The 20,963-nt window shown below is 46.4% G+C and overlaps 1 protein-coding gene across 2 annotated transcripts; it reads right to left on the bottom strand.

Moving 5' to 3' along the window:
- Positions 1-545: 545 nt before the first annotated feature.
- Positions 546-20,739, bottom strand: MSRB2 (methionine sulfoxide reductase B2). Of its 2 annotated transcripts, none has more exons than XM_046014023.1 (5): positions 20,590-20,739; positions 11,766-11,866; positions 7,570-7,646; positions 2,084-2,231; positions 546-1,309 (listed from the first exon to the last, which is right to left on the bottom strand). In XM_046014023.1, exons 1-5 carry the CDS (start codon positions 20,699-20,701, stop codon positions 1,205-1,207), a joined length of 543 nt encoding a protein of 180 aa, XP_045869979.1. In that variant the 5' UTR covers positions 20,702-20,739; the 3' UTR covers positions 546-1,204. The 2 variants fall into 2 exon arrangements, with proteins under 2 accessions (XP_045869979.1, XP_045869980.1); XM_046014024.1 differs by having other exon boundaries at positions 2,099-2,231.
- Positions 20,740-20,963: the final 224 nt, after the last annotated feature.

The raw sequence follows: 20,963 nt of genomic DNA, 5'->3' as shown, positions 1-20,963 counted from the left end.
AAATGCCTACTGCCATGTAATCTAACTTTTTTTTTGGTATTTGCTTTATATTTAAAAAAAAAGTTTCAAAAAAGAAATGTTTCAGGAAAAAAAAATATTTCAGGTTTTGGGGTGCCTGGGTGGCTCAGTGGGTTAAGCCTCTGCCTTTGGCTCAGGTCATGATCTCAGGGTCCTGGGATCCAGCCCCACATCGGGCTCTCTGCTCAGTGGGGAGCCTGCTTCCTCCTCTCTCTCTGCCTGCCGCTCTGCCTACTTGTGATCTCTGTCTTTATCAAATAAATAAATATCTTTAAAAAGAATTTCAGGTTTTAAAAGATTTTATTTGAAAGAGAACAAGAGAGAGCGAGGAGGAATAGGGCAAGGAAAGAGGGAGAAGCAGACTCCCTGCTGAGCAGGGAGAACAATGCAGGACTCCATCCTAGGACGCTAGGATCATGACCTGAGCTGAAGGCAGACACTTACCCAACTGAGCCACCCAGGCGCCCCACAGTGTTGTTTTTATAAAAGAGCAACTTCACAGACTTAGACAAAGAGCACACATAAAATTTTACTACGTATTTTATTTGACCATGTTCAAGCTTAACTTTGTAGCCACTTTTACTCCTTACCACTGAAATCTAACAAACTCTCCTTGGAACTTATTTGCCAGTAGAAAGCATGAACCAGAATGTTCAAGACATTCTGAAATTTGGAAGAAAAATCACGCCTCCCATTGATCACCATGTATGCCTCCCAAATGCTGCTCTCCCACAGTCCCAGTCCTGGGTACTTCTTTCAATGCTGAGATTGTTGATTACTCTAATCCCATATTTCCTTTCTCTTTTCTCTTGATCCCTCCCTACATAGGTCCACAAAGGACTTAGTGCAACGGAAAGTTCCGGGTAGTTTTGTAGGAATTTTTGGTTTGTAGTCCATTAGTTTCTTACTGTCCCCAAAAAGTCATGCCCTCTGGTCCCAGGCAAAGCCGACAGAAGTCAACTGGATGGAAATGCCCTCCCCCCCGTCATTCTGTGAAATTCCACCCTCCAAGCTGGAATTGGGGTTGGGCTGATTCCAGGCAAATCAATTACAGACGAGGGGACTTGGCTTGGTGCCAGCACAAACTTAGCTTACTTTGGTAGTAAATAAAACAAGTCATTCACATAAACTGAAAACTGAGGGTGTAAATGAAGCAGTGGTGACAGGAAGGGATCCCTGGAGATGGTCAGTGTCTCCTTGGTTTGAACTTCAGGGCCACACTGTTGATGCAAAACCTCTGACCACTAGGCCCAGGTCCGTCAGGAAACACGTGGCCAAGGTGGGCTTCGCACTGCAAAGGAGAGAAGCCTCTGTCATTTCTCCACGCAGACAAAGTTCTTTATGCGAAACTAGACAGCTGAACCCCACGTGGCCGCCCCACCCCAGTGTCTGTGTGGGGAAGTCCATCCCAGCAGAACGCACGTAGGAAATGAAAGAATGCAGGGGCGTCTGGTGGCTCAGTTGGTTGAGCGTCAGGACTCGGTTTTTGGCTCAGGTCATGATCGCACGGGTCCCAAGACCAAGCCCCACATCGGGCTCCCCACTCAGTGGGGAGTCTGCTTGGGATTCTTTCCCTCTTTCCCTCTCCCCGCTCTCACTGTCATGCGAGTGTGCATTCTGTCTCTCAAATAAATAAATACATCCTTAAAAAAAAAAAGAAGTGCGAATGCAAGGCATGGTAGCGGTAAATAGCTATCAGTGAGAACGTGAGCAAGGTTATTTAACTTATGCCTTGGTTTATTCATATAAAATGGGAACTAACAGTTCTACGTACTTAATAAAGCAGTTCTGATTGATTCATTGATACAATGCATGTAAAGCATTAATACAATTCCTAGGCTAGAACCGGGCGAGGCTACCTCACAGTGGCTCGGGAAGGTTCTTTCTCCTCCTGACAGTGCCCAGAATCACGGAGAGAGGGGTCAGAAGCAGCAAGCGCAGAAACGCGGCGTGTTGGAGTGACTGAGGTACTCCCATGTTTTAACCACACAGGCTCCCTGTGGCACCTGGGCCGGGGCAGCACAGGGAAAAACCAAACAGACAAAACAACACAAAAAACCCCCACCTGCTTGCACACAACCTCGGTGCGAGTTAATCCCAACGAGGTGTCCACACGCCTCAGGATGCTCGCGTCCCTTTCATCAGAGCCAGACGCCCCGTGCGCCTCGGAAAACGCAGGCCACCCAGAGCCGGAGCAGTACTTGTGGTCGGAACTGTGGAAGACATTCGGACCCTGCAGCTGCCGCGACGTTATTAACACACAAAGAGCATTTTATGCCCCAACTCCTTTTTCCACCCAGCAGGGTCTGCTCCCCTGTCTCCTCTGCCAGATCTCCAGGCCAGTCACAGCAGCGGGCCGTTCATGGGAACTGTGTCCACTGCACTTTCACTACCAAACACGTCTCACCGTCGTCAAAGGACCTCTTGTTCCTTTGATGCTGAAGGCTTCTCTCTCCATGTCTGACAGGGACGGAGAAACACTAGGGTCTTTGTGACCTGTGATGCATATTAGGAAACCCAGATCAAATCCAAGGGCTCCACACATTGGAAAGGGGGAAACGGAAATGCGACACTCGTGGTCACGGGAGGGCATGAAGGTCTGGGCCCAGCAGCGGGAGGCCTGATGAAACGCCCCCTGTCAGGAGCGGGCCCTTCGGGCTACCCGCCTGCCTGTGGGCATTCCAAAGCCGCCTCTGCCATTTCTTAGCTGGGCGGCACTGGGCAGGCTCTGTACCCGCTCCAGGCTTCATCTGTAGCACAGGGCTGAAAGGACCCATGTTAGGGAGATGTCTTGAGGATTTACAGAGATACTCTGTGGGCACAAGGCAAGTGCTCGTGAACGTGCACGATGATCATGAGTCAAGAAGCCGGGGCATCGGAGCCAGTCGCGGCAGTGCAGGGACCCTTCTGGGCAAGTCCCACAGGAACTCATGATGCTGAGGGGGGAGAGGGCGAGGGGGGCCGACTAGAGGAGTGGGAGGGCAACGAGCGAATCCACTCGCCACAGACCTACTCTCCAAGTGCTCTGAAGGGGAGCTCCCTTAAAAGGCACTAGGAAAATAGAGTGAAAGCTTTTTAATGGCAGGGAGACGGCTCTTTCTCCAAGGAAGAGGGAGAAAAATGCATTGTGAACTCTGCAAAAAACAACAAACAAACAAAAAAACCAACCCCCCCCCAAAAAAACCCAAAAAGCTGAGCAAAGAGAAGGAAAAGTAGCAAATACTCAAATCCAGAGGCTAAGAACACAGAAGGAAGCTCGGTTTAGAGCACAAACCCCAGCAGAAAGTCTAATGTGACGCAGTCATTCTCAAACATTTTCACCTCAAGACTGCTGTACACTAAAAAAATTAGTGAGGACCTCTTTCCTTTACATGAATGATGTATATCAATGCTTAACAAATTAGAAATTATAACAGAATTTAAAAATATTTCCATGTTGCTATTTTTAAAAAAAATAATACATTCATTACCTGGTGAGTTATTGTTTTCAAAACGAAGAGCTGCACTCTTTTACAATTCTGCAAATCTCTAACGCCGAGCTTAAAAAAGGAAAGACCACTGACCCTTCATAAGTGCTTCTGCCTTCAGTCGGCTGCAATCTTATCTTGATTCAAGTATAGGAAGAGGACGTGGCCTCATGGGCACACTTAGAAAAGAGAGCGCCTTGTAGCTCTCCTAGAAAGGTCCCAGGAACTCCGGGGGTCCTCAGACCAGGATTTTAGACCTCGGAGGAGTAAGGGCCTTGACTTCTGAAAGGCTGGGGCATGACCCCAGGCTCTGACACATCCGTGTGACCTGGGCAAGTTATTTAATCTTTTAAAGCCTCAGTGTGCGAATGGATAGAACATTAATGGCCTTATTACCGTACACGTCTGCTCAGAGGATTCCCTGACAAACTTTCTAGGTGTTGCAGTGTCAGATGTATGCTATGTAAATCAGTAGCTACCTTTTTTTTAAATCATTACTATTAATAACAGATATCCATGAAATTTAAGCAGCCGTGGGTCCAATTTTTCTGGAACCCTTTTTGAAAGAGTTCAAAACTATTCATCTGAGCCACCCCAGCCCAGGGAAAAACATTTTCAGTATCTTTTAATCACAGCCTTTCCACCCCTTAATGTTACATGTAGCTAGTGATGATTAAAGGCATTTTAATGGAGAATTATGAATATAATAAATTTTTTAATGAATGAATCTAAGACTAATAAAAAGTCATCTAAAATGTTTATGGGAAACAATAAATTTTTATTGATGCAATATACAGAATATGGAGATTTTACCAGGTAATATGAGAGGCCCATCATACACAGTTTAAGAGTGGAGATCTAACTTTAAGGCCAGTTTGAAGTTCCAATATACATATTTAAATGATTAGCAGATTATAAGGCTCTCCCTTGAAAAACTAAAACCATACTGCATCATCTCTTTTCAGATACACTTAAAGATATTTTTTTAGTTTTGTTTTTTTGTTACGTGTTTTTGTGTTATGTGTTTGCCTGTTTGTTCTATGGTTATTTGCTTTGGTTTTGCTTCATTTCTGGAAATTCCACAGCCCCTGAACCAACAACAGAGGCACCTGGTGAGACCGGATCCTCTAACATCTTAGAAGAATTTCCATTCATTTGGAGGAACGGGAACACAGAAGAAGTTTTTCACCAATATCACTTGGTTTCTTATAACATGTGGGACAGCCGGGGGTTATGTGAAAGGCGAGGAACATCATCAGGCTCTCAGATCCTCTCTATTCTGAAAAGAGGCAGGAGCATGAAAGATGTGGGCCCACAGTCGATGTTAATAAACACTTCCAGAGCTGGTATACAGGGGTCGGGGGGAGGAGAAGGACGGGGAAGCAGGGGCAAAGCCACATGATTCCAAGGTTAATAAAGCAACAGTCTGGAGTCCCCAGGGGAGTGATGACATCCTACAAGTGTTCCTGTCCTGAAACCTTGGCTCAGAGGCCTCTAGTGTGGAGAGGAGGCGTGTCTCCCAGAACACGCACCATGGTGGTCGTGTTGTGAAGGTGTGTCGTCATGGGCAGCAGGGGGCCAAGGAGCCCAGAGGCAGTGGTCCCACATCTATCAGACTCTTGGTTGACCAACTTTTTGCCTCATTTTGACTCTACCTATAGAAGCATTTGTAGGAATGTTTATTTTTTTCCTCCACCCCTGCTCGCTATTATTAAGGCTGGACACTGGGGATGGGTCGGGGGGGGGGGGTGGGAAATGAGAGGCAAAACAGGAAAATATTCCCAAGACTACCCTCTTGAGTGGGAAGCCTGCTCAGGAATAGAATCTCCACTTACAGATTCTCATTAACTGGCACCTATTCGCAAGAATTCCTCATTATCAAAGACTGATTCATACAGATGGCCCAAAGAAGGCTCTCCCTCTAAGCATTGTTGCTCACATGTACTGAGTGCTTGGCATGTGCCAGGACTGGCGTGGGGGCTTCTGCATGGGTTACCTCAGAACTCGGCTGATCCTCTCAACAGCTTGCTGAAGTCAGTACTGCTCCCATGCTGCCACGTTCCAGGTGAGGAAATCAAGGCATGGACCGGTTAAGAGACTTGCCCAAGGTCACACAGCAATGGGGCCAGGAGGTACACCCAAGCACCCTAGCCACTCTACTATACTGTCTATCCTATAAACAACCGCATCTTTAAGAAGAGTATGTTCTGGAACATAGAAGATTCTTATAAATAAATTCTTATGTCTCCTAGTATCAGAGCAGCAACAGTAGCAGCAGGAAAATGGAACAGAAACTTATACCACAGTCCCTAAGAAAAGAAAATAGAAACTTTTCAACTGAAACTGAGTGATTAAAAAAGAAACAAATAAGGTTGGTGAACTGGCAGCTCAGTATATCGGTCTTTAGTAGACTTTTGGAGAATCGGCTGGTTCTCCTGTTAGTCTTGGCTGCTTCACTATCTCAGTGACCTGTGGTTGGTCACTCAATTTCCTTACTTTGGACTAGCCTTGTGCTAATACAGTAGCCACTGGTCACATGTGGGCTTTTGGGTTTAAATTAGTTAAAATTAGGTAAAATTAAAGATTCATCTTCAAGCAACACTTTGAGTGCTCAAGAGCCACATGTGGCTACCATATTGGATAGAGCAGATATAGAACATTTCCAAGATCATAGAAATTTCCACTGGACAGAGCTTTATGCTCTGGTCTCAGGTCCCACCCTGCTCCAACATTCCGTGATTCCGTGACTGGCTGCTGTGGTGAGGGGACAGTGGGCACTGGGTAGGAAAAGGTCTCAACTTTGCCGGTGCAGAAGCCAGAACACCGATGAAATGGAAAAATGAAGAATGCTAAGTAGAAGGATGCTCTTACAAGAACGACTTCTCATCTTCTGTTTTCACAATCCAAAGATAGGAAAGAACATCTGTCTGGTGACCACAGTGTGATAAGGTGGTCCTTTACATCTTCACATTGTACACCTTTTTTTGACTAAAAGCAGGTTGGCCATCTCAAGGTCCTGTTTCTCCTCCTTAACAGAACCAAAGGCCAAGGAATAGCTAATGTCTCGGAAATATGTGTCCCACATTTTACTATGTAAGATTAAGCTGCTTCTCTAGTTTTCCCCAGGCCATCCCAGGCCAACAGCTATCTTAGATGTCTCCTTACCAGCCACTGATACAGTGAATGACTCTGAGCAAAGACCTGCCCTTCCAAAGGCATGAGGGGAAATCAATCCTAATCGTTCCCCATCCTTGCAGGTGGGGTCTGGTTTTCCAAATTCGGCCTCCATTAGCAGCCAGCAACCCAAGAAAGCCCGGTCTGCTCAAAGCCCAGAGGACGTAATGAAGCACTGCCTAATGGAAGATTCACAGAGCTGGCTTGATTTATATTTTATTCTAAACCAATTTAGAGTTGATGCAGAAGAAAGGAAAATATCTTTGAAGTTCTGAAAACAGGACTTCAAAGATGTTTTCCTTTCTTCTTCATCGAATCTACTTTTTTTAGACTGTTTCCTGCATGTCTAAACAAAAAAGCCTTTGTTGAGAGATTTCAGATCCTGATTGACTTAAAAGAGGCTTTGAAATCAAGGGACAATTAAATTTACTTTTAGCTATATAGAAGAGGGCATGGTATTCACTACTGTCAAGCACTGTGGGGAATCTATCCTCATAAAATTCTACATTTCCCAAATTAAATTATAAACCCATTTTCCCTCGGAGAGATATAGTTTTAATCACATGGCCAAGCAAATACAATTATGGTTTAGATTTCTTTAAATACTTTCCCAGGAAAATATTCCAATAGCATTATCTTAAGGTGCTTACGAAGTTTTATTTGTTTGCTATTTCTCGGGGAAACAGGAAGAAAGAATATAGGCTAAGAAGTCTCGTTAACTGCTCTAAATGCTGGAAATAATCAAGAGGGGCAAGTATTTTATAGAAATAGCTCTCCTTAGAGCAGCCGTGCCAAATGAGGAGGGCAATTAAAAGCAACACGGGTGTGTATTTACCCAAGGCTTCGAATGAGACCGAGCTGTAAGAAATCTGGAGGTCTCTTCTCCTCCAGTACCTCTCTGGAGCCTTACCTGAAGAGTGGGCTATCACAGCATACACAGTGATACATTCCTGACTCCCTGTTGCTCAGATAGGCTCCACTGAAAGGCTGAAAGAAAATTAGACAGATCAGGTGTAGGCTTCTCATAACACCAGCAGGAGATGATACAGCAGATTTAAATCCAAGATTCGGTCCCCAAATAAAGGAATTTTTGTACTAATTTGACAGAGTCCAAATATCACTGGAGAGGAAATTATAACCTGCCCAATGAAGCAGCCTTGCAGGCTTATGACAACCCGGCCTCTATGGTGCCAAAAATTCAAATTATGACATTAATAATGCTTTGCATTTATATAGCACCTTTCATCCAAGAACATCAAAGTCCATGGAAAAGTGAGAGAACACTCCTCTGGATTGTGTAAAATTTCAGTCCTCATCTCAAAGGAGTTAATACAATAGGAATCCAGTCCACTGTCTAAAACACTGTGAAATCTCCAATTAAAGACAGAATATGAATACATAAATAGGATAGCTCTGTGGGCTCATGGTTGTGCCTTTAACGTGCCTCACATCATGGTGTTTAGGACACGACATAGTTGATAAATGTTAAATAATGAGTTAGATTATCCCAGTACTGAAGCTACTACTTAGATGAAATTATCTCATTAATTGTGGCTTAAAGAGTTTGTAAGTTTTCAAAGTTCTCCCAAAAAAACACAGGAGACTTGAAACAATGAATCCGCCAAGTCAGTACCTTTCAAAATACTATTTTGAAAACTGGATTTCATTGTTAAAAAAAAAAAGAAGAAAAAGAAACAGAGATCTTCTTGCCCAATTCCTTCTGTTAAAGTAAATTAAAAGGAAAAAAAAAACTTCAACAACAACAAACGTCTGATACAAGCCAACCACAGAAGATCCATAACCTGCTGGCAAGCCCTATCCCATTTTAGGGGATTAAAGAGAAGCCAAGGCACCGAATGGGTCACCAAATCACAGAACTGACTTAAGGAATGAGCTGGACTCTTCTGACCTTTCTGGATTTCCCACTCAACAGATTCACAGGTCAAACATTCACATTCCCTGTGGTAGTATTAACAGCACATTTTCAGTGAGCCGTATAATGGACAATTTCAAAATAACCCACTGAGCCTACCATCTGGGCACACTTGGACATTTTCCCTCCTTAAAGACTCTAAACTTAGCTGCAGAAATCTGAACAGTGTAAGCTGGTCTTTTTATGGCTTGTCCCCCTGGATGCCGGCTCCCAACCTTGGCACAAATCGGCATCCACCATGAAGTTTCACCAGTTCCCAGGTGGGAACCTGAGCTAACGAGACTCATGTGCCAAAGGGCTACCCATCCTGAAGCTGGTCTGGAAAGTCTACGCATAGGATGCAGACAGTCTGACAAAATTCAAAATATGATTTGGTCATTGCAGGGGACAGATGGACAGAGGAAGTAACAGGCGAGAGGTATCACAGTAAAAAAATAAATAAATAAAAAGGAATCCTTAGCTGAGGAATTTCATGAAGTGTGACATCTTTGCACGGCCTCCTAGACTAACTTCCTAATGTCTCCCTCCTCCTCCCTCAGTTCTGTAGAAGTCCTGTCATTTGTTTGGAGCCAAACTCAACTTCTATCTGAATTGTTCATTCTCATATTTACTTGAAAACGTAGTATGTACCCAGTGCTGGTCTGGGAGCTAACGTTACAGAGGTGGGGGGAGAAACCAGAACTGAATTTTAACCTTAATTTTAGACTTCTCAGCCTCCAGAACTGTGAGAAATATATGTATGTATTTATATATAAACGTCTGCTGTTTAAGCCCTTCCGTTGGGCTACAGTGGCCCAAAGGCAGTCTGTCTGGACCAACAGGGCTTCTCCCTCCCCTGACCTGGTCAGTACAACATGCCTGTTGGAAACAGACGGCACACTCGAAGAGGTGATTTGCAGATAATTTCATACGGAACGATTTACAAAGGTGGGGACAGGACCAACAGAAACCAGCAAGGGAGGACAAAGCACTGGGAGGGCCAGGGGCTCTGAGAACACCCACCTATGAAGCCCATGGGACAAAAAGAGGGGCAGTTATAAGAGCCTGACGGCCGGCGGGAGCTACAGCCTGTACTAGAGGACCCGGGGTCCCGATTTCCCTGTCGTGGCCTCTGACCGTGCTAACATCATCCACTGGCCAAGCTTGAGCAGTAGCCAGCAGGGAAGGGGGCATGCTATTCTTCCCGGAGCCCAGAGCAGAGCGAAGCATGTGGAGAGCAGATCTGTGGGGCACACAGAGGAAGGCCTGCAGGAAACTCGCCTTCTACTGATATTTGACTTTTAGCTGTTGCGCAGCGAGGCCATAAACCCCTTTGTTGTGTCTAGCAGAGTGCGCATGCTTTCACTGCTGCCTGACCAAAACATGTGCAACTGAATGCTTAAGTTTGAGTTACCAAATAGAAAACTGAGATGTGTGACTTCCCTTTCGTTGCCAGGCTTACAGTGGGTTCGGCACCATTCTAGAAAGTATGGACCAACTGAAAGGGATTATAACATTACTTAAAATAATGGATGATGCTCATTTTGTAAGACGGCCAAATGCGCAGAGTATACTGCACCATCTGTTTGAGAATCCCACAGACTTTTTCTCCTCAACATCTGTCAGCTCATCTCCAGGCTCTGTACATACACCAAACTCCGCCGGGCTGCGTCCCTGGGAAGGGGCTGGCTTAAATCTGCTGGGGTGTACTCCGTGTACTGCACACGGAGCCTCACACGTGGTCCCAATCACCTGCGGTAGGGACTGTGTCTCTTTCACTATGAAGCGTCATGAAAATCCTACCCGCAGGAGGTTTGGAAAAATACCAGTACTTCGCAAGAATCTGGGGCATCTGCCGGCCTAACGACGTTAGCATCAGAGAAGCTGAGTGTGCGCCCTGACGACAGGGCCACGTGCACACGGTCTGAACTTGGCGGGGACTGCGGAAGAAAAGATAAACTCTCTACACCTTTGCAAAACCGCTGTGGCCCACTGCATGGGGCCCACTTCACAAACCAGAATGTCAGTAACAACGTTCAGCGGCTCCGTTCCAATGGGTATATTCGGGTCTAAGACAGATGACTTGTGGAAAAGCGCGGTGCTGGGAAAACAGAACTAAATGAGGAACCACTCGGGGCAATTCCCTCTAGAAAGGAATGAAAGCCGAGCTTGAATGGAGTTTAAATAACGTTTGCACCTCCCAGCCTGGCCTCACTCAGTATTCACAGAAACTCTGTGTCCTCTCTGAGCGCCGGTTCTAGCGGGGCACCGTGCGTGGTGCCAGAGCTGTCCCTGCCACGGCAAGTGCTCTGCAGGGAAAGTGCAGGGAAAAGCAAGCCCAGCTCGGGGCCGAGAAAAGGCTTCCCTGAGCCTGTGGGATTGGGGCTGTGGGCTGAGAGGTAGATCTGAGTGAACGGGGTGAGGTGAGAGGAGAGAAGAAGGACACAGGGGGTGAGGGCCTTAGGGAGAAGGGAGCCCAGGGCATCTGAGAGCTGAAAGAAGGGCAGCGGTGCTCCAAGTGTGGGGAAGAGAAAGAAAACAGCCAGACTGAGGACAGGGGCAGAAGGCAGGGGGCAGAGCCTGCGGGGCCTAATAAGCCATTTGTAAACTTTCTTCTTTACCTTGGAAGTGTGGGAAGCCCCTGAGGGATTGTTAGCAGTGGGGGGATGTGGCTGGATTTGTGTTTTTTAGATTTCTTCTGCCTTTTTTCCCTAAGATTTTACTTTCATGACACAGAAAGAGAGAGAGAGAGCGTGCACAGGGCACAAGATGGGGGAGCCCAGGATCCCAGGATCATGACCTGAGCCAAAGGCAAACACCTTACCCCTGAACCGCCTGAGTCACCCAGGGGCCCCTCCTTGGCCACCCTGTAGAGAGTGGCAGCCGCAACAGCTGGAGGCTCCATGTGCCGTCCCCCCAGCGAGAGGTGGGGGGACCTGGGGCAGCATGGAGGCAAGAGCGGGGAGAGGAGCAGAGCAGCTGGAGGGTTACGGGCGGGGGGGGGGGGGGGGGCAGAAGAGGCATCAGGGTCTCCTACAAGCGGAGGGAGCCCAGTGCCTGAGAGGGAGACCCGGAGGACCAGAGTGGCGGAGGGGAAGCGGGGGTGTGGGCTTCTGCAGCTGGGTCTATCCCAACCCGCCCTCCGGTCTCCCCCCTAACCTCCCCAGCCAGGACACTATCATCGGGGAGCTTACCGGTTCGGTCCCTTTTTCTCGCGTGACATAGAACTGCTCCGGAGTCAGCTTCCTCCGCCACTCGCCCTTGCTGAGGGACGGCTCATGCTTCGTGAGAGAACCTGTGTTGTTCAAGAGGAATTTAAAAAAAATTAAAACAAAAAGGCACAGTGACATTTTTTCTTTAGCTTCTCTCCTGAAATGCACGGCCACGGGCAGCACAAGGCTGCGCCTCCCCTCTTCCAGTTCACAGGGGCCAGAAAGCTCCAGTACAAAATGCTTCAATCGACTCATTAGTTTCACAAGAAAGAAGCAGCAAGCAGACAGGCAGTTTTCCAGTCCCGCTGGGGCCCAGAAGCTAAAGAGGCGGTTGAAATATGGAATAATGCAGACTAAATTCCCCTCGGTACGGGGGGTGGGGGGGTGGGGGGGTGTAGAAATTGATCCTCCTTCTATTACCACGTTCAGAGGAGTATTTCCTGTTGGGATACAGCTGGGAGGAGCTGAGTGATGGAGAGGAAAGAACCCTGAGCTAGGGGGTTATTAAACTCTTCTCCTTGGCTGGTTCAGAAAAATCTCTCTGATTTTGTTTGTCGACGGAGGTCTTTATTAAAAAATCTTCTTGTGTGGAACAAAGGAGAGACTCCTAGAGCCGAAGCCCCTAAAAGGAAATGGGGACCGACCAGAATCTATTAAAATGCCTCAATATTACTCCCCTTACTCCAGTGAGTGTGAACAAAGCAACTGGGACAATACTTTTTAGCCAAAGGGGAGTGGGAAGCCTGACTTATAGAATCAATGTTTCAAATCATCCAACACTGAAAACTGGAAAGGATTTTATAATCTGTCCACCTCGATTTACAAATGAGAAAATAGAGGGCTGGAGGCTTAGTAAGCTGATCATAGCAACAAAGATGAAAGGTTAGATACTTGTGGTATCACCATGAAATATGAAATGTGTCTGAAAATCACATTTGAAATTCATTTTTGGTTACCAAGAGAAGGTCCTAAATTATCTTTTAGGTAAGAAAAAACTTCTCTTTGCTGCTAGCTCATAATACTATACAATATGGTATGTTCAGTATTGTATATTATTGATCGCTGATGGTTGTTTATATTTTATTAAAAGGTTTTTAATCTGTTAACTATATTAAAAGTTGTCCTTTCTTAAGGACTTTTTACAAGGCTATGGGAATTTCCTGTTTACTCTAGAAATACACCTCTGAAATTGCCTATGAAAATATAACTCAGGTACACACAATTTTTCTGGAACTCATTTCTTGGGGAGCAAAGCAAAATGCATTTATGTGACAATTATTACTGCTCAGTCCCTTTCAGAGGTACCAGGCAGACTGCCAAGTTATAAATGGACAAGGAATGATAAACATTTTTATTTAAAGGTTTTATTTATTTGACAAGATGGGGGGAGGGGAATGGCAGAGGGAGTAGGAGAAGCAGGCTCCCCGCTGAGCAGGAAGCCCAATGTGGGACTCCATCTCAGGACCCTGGGATCATGACCTGAGCCAAAGGCAGACACTTAACCTACTGAGCTACCCAGGTATCCGGTATGATGAACCTTTTAAAAAATCTTTATAATCACTAAAAAAAATAACTAATTCAAGTAAGAATCATTAGGGGAGTCTACAACCCTGGGTGGGAGACTGTTGAAGAATGGAAGAGTCACACAGTTCCAAAATATTATTAATTGCAAAGGAAGAAAAGGTACCTTTACAATGAAAAATGTACATGTCATCACCTTAACCAAGTAAGCACGTTAGCTTCACTAACAGAGGGGCAAGCCAACATCGTGTGCCTCCGTGTGTGACGCACTGAAGACAAGCACCCCCCGTCCTGCACCCCTGCACTGTAGCCATTCTCAGAGAGCCCACTGAGGACTTCTCAGTAAAACCTAGAACACGGCATCCTTCTCTCTCATTTCTCTGTAGTATTGACACTTGACATTCTCCTGTGGTAGCTTTCATTTCCCTTGGCTTCCATGGCACCCAATACTCTTGTCTCTCCCGTTATTCCTTGTCAGCATCCTTCCTCAGCCCCACTCCCTCTAGCCATCCCCGAATACTGGTGTTCTCCAGATGAATCTATTGCCCTAGGCTCACTCTTTTTTTGGATTTTATTTATTTTATTTGACAGACAGAGATCACAAGTGGGCAGAGAAGCAGGCGGTGGGGGGTGGGGTGAAGCAGGCTCTCCGTGGAGCAGAGAGCCCGAAGTGGGGCTCGATCCCAGGACCCTGAGATCATGACCTGAGTGGAAGGCAGAGGCTTTAACCCACTGAGCCACCCAGGCGCCGCCCTAGGCTCCCTTCTATCACCACGCCACACCTGCCCCTTGAGTGATGTTATCCAATGAGTAGCTTACAGTACCGTCCACATGATAAGACTCCCTAATCTCTTTTACCCTCCATTCTAGATCTCTGCAGAGTTCCAGATCCATATATAAACACACCTGGATATCTCAACGAGGATGTCCCATTTCAAAACACCACACACAGAAGGACTTTGTGTACCTCTCCTTCCCCAACCCAAATCTGCCCCTCCTCTCACGTGTTCTAGCTCACTGACCCCATGCTTCAAACCAGAATGCCAGGCCATTAACACATGACTCTTCCCTTTTCCGTGCACCAAGCCATGTTGGTTCTACTTCCTAAGTAACTCCAGGATCTGCTCATTCTCACCCCTCTGACACTACCATGGGTCAGGCCACCATAATTCTCTCCAGTACTGACGATCACAAAAGTCTCCTAATTTGTATGCTCGCCCCTATTTGCACCACTTCTTTTTTCTCACTGCCCCAAACTGTTCAGTGTTGTGACACTGAAATGAGAAAATATGCCATGTGAATACCTAGGAGAGGAGGATGTAGGCAAGAGAAAAAAACTAGTTGGCGGTGCTTGGCATGTTTGGTGAATAGCAGGAAGGCCGGGGGTGGGGGGTGGGAAATGGGTGGAGTGAGCAGGAAAGTTAGTAGAATTCACAGCAGAAAGCTAATGGGGAGGGGGCAGTGGTCTGAAGACTCAAGAGAGTCTTGAAGGCGACCCTTTTACTCTCAGTGAGTGTAGAAGTCATTGGAAGGCAAGCAGAGGAATGACATGAGCTAAGGTATTTAAAAGGATTACTGGCTGATATACTAAAAGAAACTGAAGGAGGACAAAGGTTGCAGCAGGGCAGCCAGGACAGAGGACGTTTTCATAACCTGGTTGAGAGACGGAAGAGTCCCACGCCAGGGTGGTGGCAGCAGTCAGAGGGGTCACACTCCAGACGCATTCTGCTAGCAGAGCTGGGGGATTTGCTGATGTGCACGAAAGAACACCGTCAAGGGGCACTACTCCAAGTTTCTTGGTCTGAGCAACAGAAGCTGGGGAAGCCTACAGGAGGAACAGGTTTGGAGCCTTGTTAAATTCAGTATTTGAAAAAAATCAGTATTTTCAAAATTCAATATTCAGTTCACTATTATTCAAATGGAGATATCAAGTAGGCAGTTGGATATATAGATTTAGAAACCCGGGAGAAGTCCAAGGTGGAAATGTAAATCTGGGACTCCTCGGCGTTAGTGTTATTTAAAGCCATGAGCCTGGAAGACTCCCAAGTCAGTGACTGTTGAGAGAACGGAGAGGCCCAAGGGCTGGACTTGGAGACACTCCAAGATACACAGGTTGAGGAGATGGGGACAAGCAGACGGAGAGGTAGGAAGGAAACTGCAAGAATGTGGTGTCCTGGACAGAGATGACTAATAAGTAGCTACTGGGTTTAGCAATGTGGTGGTCAGCGGTGGCCTGAAAAAGCGGTTTTGGTAGAGGAGAGAGAGTGTGTGTGTGTTTGTATGTGTGTGTGAATCTGACTGCAATGGATTTGCTATAGAATAGGAGGAAGGAAAGGAGACAGTGCAAACAGGTACATCCTTTCAGGAGTTGTGAAGGTAGCTGGAAGGGCAAGTGAGGTCAAGAGCATTTTTTCGGATAAGAAAGTTCACAATATTCTAGTGCGCTGTTGAGAATGGTCCCATGAAGAGGATAAATTGATCATTTAGGAGAAAAAGGTGAGAGCTGTGGAGCTTTTCTTGAGCTTGATATTGGGTAGATGAAATATGGGAGACCAGTTAAACTGTGGAAATTTTATTGACTGTGTAAGTTTGAGATCACTATTCAAGATAACAATAAAAGAGTCTTACAAAGCCATGCTGGCTTAACCACCACTGAGTGGTGGAGACACTGCGAAATCGTTTCTGGCTGGGTTATCAGGAAAAGGCGTTTCTACTGTTTTAACAGCAAGTGGGAGGGGCACCTGGGTGGCTCAGTGGGTCAGACTCTTGATCTCAGCTCAGGTCTCAACTGCAGGGTGGTGAGTTCAAACCCTGCACTGGGCACGACAAGTAGGATTAGAACTGGTTTTAATGGATGTAACCATGTGTTGAATCATAAGGGAAATGGAAGGCATTCCATTTTAGGAAGTTTAAAAGACCGAGAGATGTGTATATTTTGTAAGCCTTCAACAAAGGGCAAGATCTAAAATTTGGCCAGTGCCAATGTGTCGGCATTGACCTAACTGGGACTGGTCACACAAAGGCCACCTCAAACAGTGGAAACACAATGAACGCAAGAGCAAGATTTGCAAACAGGATTTGATTCCTCCTCCCAGAATCTAACTGGTCTTGAGGGGAATGTGTGTAACCTGAACCCTGGCTATCAGTGACATCTGTTAAGGAAAGGAGTAACACAGCACCATGATAAAACACTTTCTTTACCCTTCCAGTGCCTGTCCTGCCATGCCGCTCTTGGCTTTGGCAAAGATCTTGCATTATTTCTACGGATTTCAAAGAGGAAAACTGACTCTTGGTACTAAGATTGGGAATTATAATCTAGAAAGCTGCTATTATCTTCCCTTCTCCTTCTGGGGAGGAAGTAGAATGGATTAGAGAAAAAAAAAAAACCTGGATCGTCTCCTGGAAGCCTGGTCCTTAGTGTCTTTCCACGTGCACTACAATACATTAGTTGACACCAGAAAGTGGGAATTCAAGAAGGGCTAAAAATTCAGTGGGACTCCCACACTTCAGCTTTAACCTGAAGTCTGAGTCCCGGATGAACCCCAGCTCCCTTTCCAATTGTTCCGTATTTTACTACACGTATTAGACTGCCTACTTGTTTTTGACACCCCCTTTCTCTTTTTTTTTCTAGCTTAAAATGTAAAACTAACATTTAAATTGTTAGATGGAAGAATCATACCTTCATCTAGATCAGAAAGTACATTTTTCACAGCTCCACTAATCCTCATCAGTACGTACCTTTTACAGGATGTGTATGAAAGGCTTCATAGGTGGGTAACAATGTCCAGACTAGTTGCTCTTGGAGCACCAATTATGCAAATTTAACTGGAAATCTGCCAACCTGGAAGACTCTGTCAAGAGAAGACAAGCTCTGCCTTGATAGCAAAATGACCAGTGGTCAGCTAGGTGCTCTCGGGTCAGCGTATATGTGGTCTGCATTTACAGAGGGTTCTGTAACCACGGTGTTACGGGTTGAACTGTGTCCTCCCAAAATTCGTATGTTGAAGTCCCAATGCTCAGTACCTCAGAATGCAACTATATTTGGTGACATGGCCTTTAAAGAGGTAAGTAAGGTCAAACGAGGTCACATGGTCGGGTCCTAATCTATATGGCTGTATTTTGGAGACGGGGCCTTTAAAGAGATGATTATGTTAACATGAGGGTTTAAGGATAGCCTGGTCTGACCAGTATCCTTATATGAAAAAGAAGAGACTCTAGGGATGCGTGAGTGGAGAAACGGCCGTCTGCAAACCAGACAGAATGAAGGAGAAACCAACCCTGCTGGTACTTTGATCTTGAACTTCCAGCCTCCAGAATGATGAGAAAAAAATGTCTGTGCTTCAACCTTTTAGCCTGCGGTATTTTGTTGTGGCTGTTCCAGCTGACTAATATACTATGCTTCAGGAAACAACTAAATTCTGAAGGAAAGTTGCATTATGTGTAAATTCTGCATGGTTTTACCAAACAGCAATTTGGTACCTGTACATACAACATACAACAAGAATTTAGGCAGGAGTAAGGTCACTTGGCCACCAGTGGCCAGAGAGCGCTCAGCATTGGTCTTTGCATTCTTTTGTGTACGATTGGGGTGTTTTCTGTCCTCAACCCACATCACCTGTACCTTGAGCTGGTCCTTTTGGGGCAGGATGTCTTCCAGATACACTCTGTATTCTCTTGCTATCTTCACTGTCAAAAGACTTGGTCGCTCTCGCTATTGTACTGGACAGCTATACAGCTTTTCTTTGAACTACGCTTTGATAAACTCAGGTTCCTTTGGGGTCCTTTCTCTCTTTGTGCTGTGATTAGCATAGTTTGTCTGTCTTCTTGGACATATATTTCCTGAGGTGGGCTTACATCTTCTCTCATTTTAAAGAACACCCTCTTGGGGTGCCTGGGTGGCTCATTCGGGGAAGCGTCTGCCTTCGGCTCAGGTCACCATCCCAGGGTCCCAGAATCAAGCCCTGAATTAGGCTCCCTGCTCAGTGGGAAGCCTGCTTCTCCCTTTCTCACTCTCCAAGCTTGTACTCCCTCTCTTGCTGTCTCTCTCTCTGTCAAATACATGAAATCTTAAAGAACACCCTCTCTTGGTCACATGGTCACGTACACGTCACCTCTTTCTGGTTTTGTTTTCTGGCCATAGCTGCTATATTGCCAAGTGTCACACACAAACAAGCCTTGTTTCAATAAATACTTGTTGAGACTGAGGGAATCTATTACAACTGGTACAGAGAGAATCCCCAGCCCGCTCTAATTTGCAGACTAGTTTTCTTTCCCAACTCAGGGACTGAACTGGTTTAAGCCATGCTCAGGATGGTTTCCTAGCAGAGTATTTCTAGAGCGTTTTCCTGAAACAACAGTTTTCTCCATGATACTTCTTACTTTCGTCTTTCAGTCTCGACTGAGAGACTTTGCTCTGGTCAGTCTCAACAACAAAATCACAGAGGTTGTGCCTCTTGCATATCGGAAATCTTAGCGCTGTAGAACTGTCCTCCATTACTATCGACATCTTCTCATTTCTCTCTCAACCTTCCTAAGTCTGTAACATAGGCTAAATGTATCTACATTTTTGTTCTTTCCATTTATTTATGTAATTATAATTAACATTGTGTGCTTACTAAGTGCCAATCATTGTGATGAAGCATTTTAATTTTTTTCATTTATTCTGTACAACCCTACTATTATCATTATCCTTATTCTATAGAAGAAAAAAACAGGTTTAAGCTTACCAAGTTCAGGACGTGCCCAAAGACATATAGCCAGGAAGTGGCACCGTCAACACCAAAGGCCTTAGCCACCAAACTATTAACTATCTGTAATTTTTAATGGGTGCCTAATGGTTTGCTGAATTGGACGTTTCTGGTTTACTCAAGCATTCCTTAACTGATAGACATTTGGGTTATAGCCAGTTTCTGGTTCTTAAGAGTGGTGCTGTTAAAAAACATCTTTGTACACATAGCTTTGTTCTTTTGAATTATTTCCTTAGAATAAGGAAGGGAGACACCCCCGGGGGAGGAGGTGTCTGATAAGTTACACAGCTCCTGTTATGTATTAGAGTCTGGCCGAATTTTAACCCATTGAGCCACCCAGGCGCCCCATGAGTCTGGCTGAATTCCAAATGCTGCTGAAGAACTTCAGATCCTAAGACAATTCATTAGGATTTTTCTGACAACACCAGTACAAACATAAAGGACAAGCTTCCATTGAAACCACTATCCTATAAAGGGTAATGAGGAGAGCTCCAGCCCACAAGTATGATGTTTCCCTTGCCTGTGGTTCTCAGAACAAGACAAAACACAATGCTTGACACATAGTAGGTATGCAACAAATATCATCAGGTTGGCTGGCTAGGACACCAAGCGGTGCTGAAGGCCATGACTGGAAGTTATCTTGGATCAGCCACTCCTACACACTGCTTGTGCTCTTATTTATTTAAAACTACAGTTTGAAAACTTCAGGGGATGAAAAGAATTCTAAGTGACTGGATACATTTTCAGAGGGGATAGGTATCTTTAAATTTCTTCAATGGACATATAACAATCAGATTCAGAGATGGGACAGCTGTGCAGATGCCCATGAAGCCAATGCACAGGGAACACTAAATTACCCTTGAAATGTACCTGAAATATAGTGCCATTGACACAGGTCTCCACAGGCGACTCCATACTAAAAGGTGAAGCGCAAATGTAATCCATCATAAGAGCCAAAGTCATTTCGAAGACACACACACACACACATACACACACACAGACTTTTCCCTGTTTGTCTCAGCCATTGACACAAAGACTATCAGTCTAAAATGGAAAGAGTTATTAGTCCACACGTCTCCCTGGGGCCGGGACACATACACAGAAACGCTAAGGGCGGGAAGCAAATCAACAGGAATCCAAAGTCTGAACTGCTTGCTTCTCACCTGGGAAAAGAAGCACGCAGAATTTAAGAGAGATGCAGTATTAACAGACCACGGACCATTACAGGAGGGCGCGCACGGTGTCGGGTCGCTGCCCTCCGCGATTGTTCGCCTGGAGTCCGGGGTTATATAAACACCAGGGGCTCCTGAGCCCGACATTTTACAGGGGATGGAAGTCAGTGACAGCCACCCACACCCCTCTAAATGTACAACCCACCGTCCTGGACGGCAAGGAGGGGCGGACACGGGCGCACCAAGAAGTTTCTAGAGAAGGAAGCACCAGGTGCAGAACCAGCGCTCCGGCCCCCTAGTCCAGGTAGGAGAAGTAAAATCGAAAGCCAGAAGGCGGCGGAGGGGCTTGCGCGGTCTGCGTCCTACCTGCGTCCTCGGGATCGGCCCCCGAGCCGCCACTGCCGGCTCGGCCCCCCACGGCCCGCAAGGACGCCCCTCGAAACGGTAAACCCCACAGCGCACGGAGCAGGAGCGCCATGACGCCGCGCGTGCTGGCCCAGCAGAGCGGACGCACGCCGTTCCCGCGCGCCCCGCCTCCCTCCGCGCGCGCCCCGCCTCCCTCCGCGCGCGCCCCGCCTCCCTCCGCGCGCGCCCCGCCTCCCTCCGCGCGCGCCCCGCCTCCCTCCGCGCGCGCCCCGCCTCCCTCCGCGCGCGCCCCGCCTCCCTCCGCGCGCGCCCCGCCTCCCTCCGCGCCCGCCCCGCCTCCCTCCGCCCGCGCCCCGCCTCCCTTTGCCTCTCCT

Source organism: Meles meles, chromosome 7 (genome assembly GCF_922984935.1).
Source record: "Meles meles chromosome 7, mMelMel3.1 paternal haplotype, whole genome shotgun sequence".
NCBI lineage: Eukaryota > Metazoa > Chordata > Mammalia > Carnivora > Mustelidae > Meles > Meles meles.
The sequence above is the reverse complement of the archived record's forward strand: the minus strand, read 5'-3'. Positions and strand labels throughout refer to the sequence as shown.

Bases quoted from the DNA above. Each gene is read 5' to 3' on its own strand.
- MSRB2 (XM_046014023.1), bottom strand. From the start codon at position 20,701: ATGGCGCTCCTGCTCCGTGCGCTGTGGGGTTTACCGTTTCGAGGGGCG. The intron at 11,867-20,589 runs GTAGGACGCAGA...TGAACAACACAG, and splicing joins GGCCGATCCCGAGGACGCAG to GTTCTCTCACGAAGCATGAG. The intron at 1,310-2,083 runs GTGGGGGTTTTT...TCTCCTTTGCAG, and splicing joins CCGAGGTTGTGTGCAAGCAG to TGCGAAGCCCACCTTGGCCA.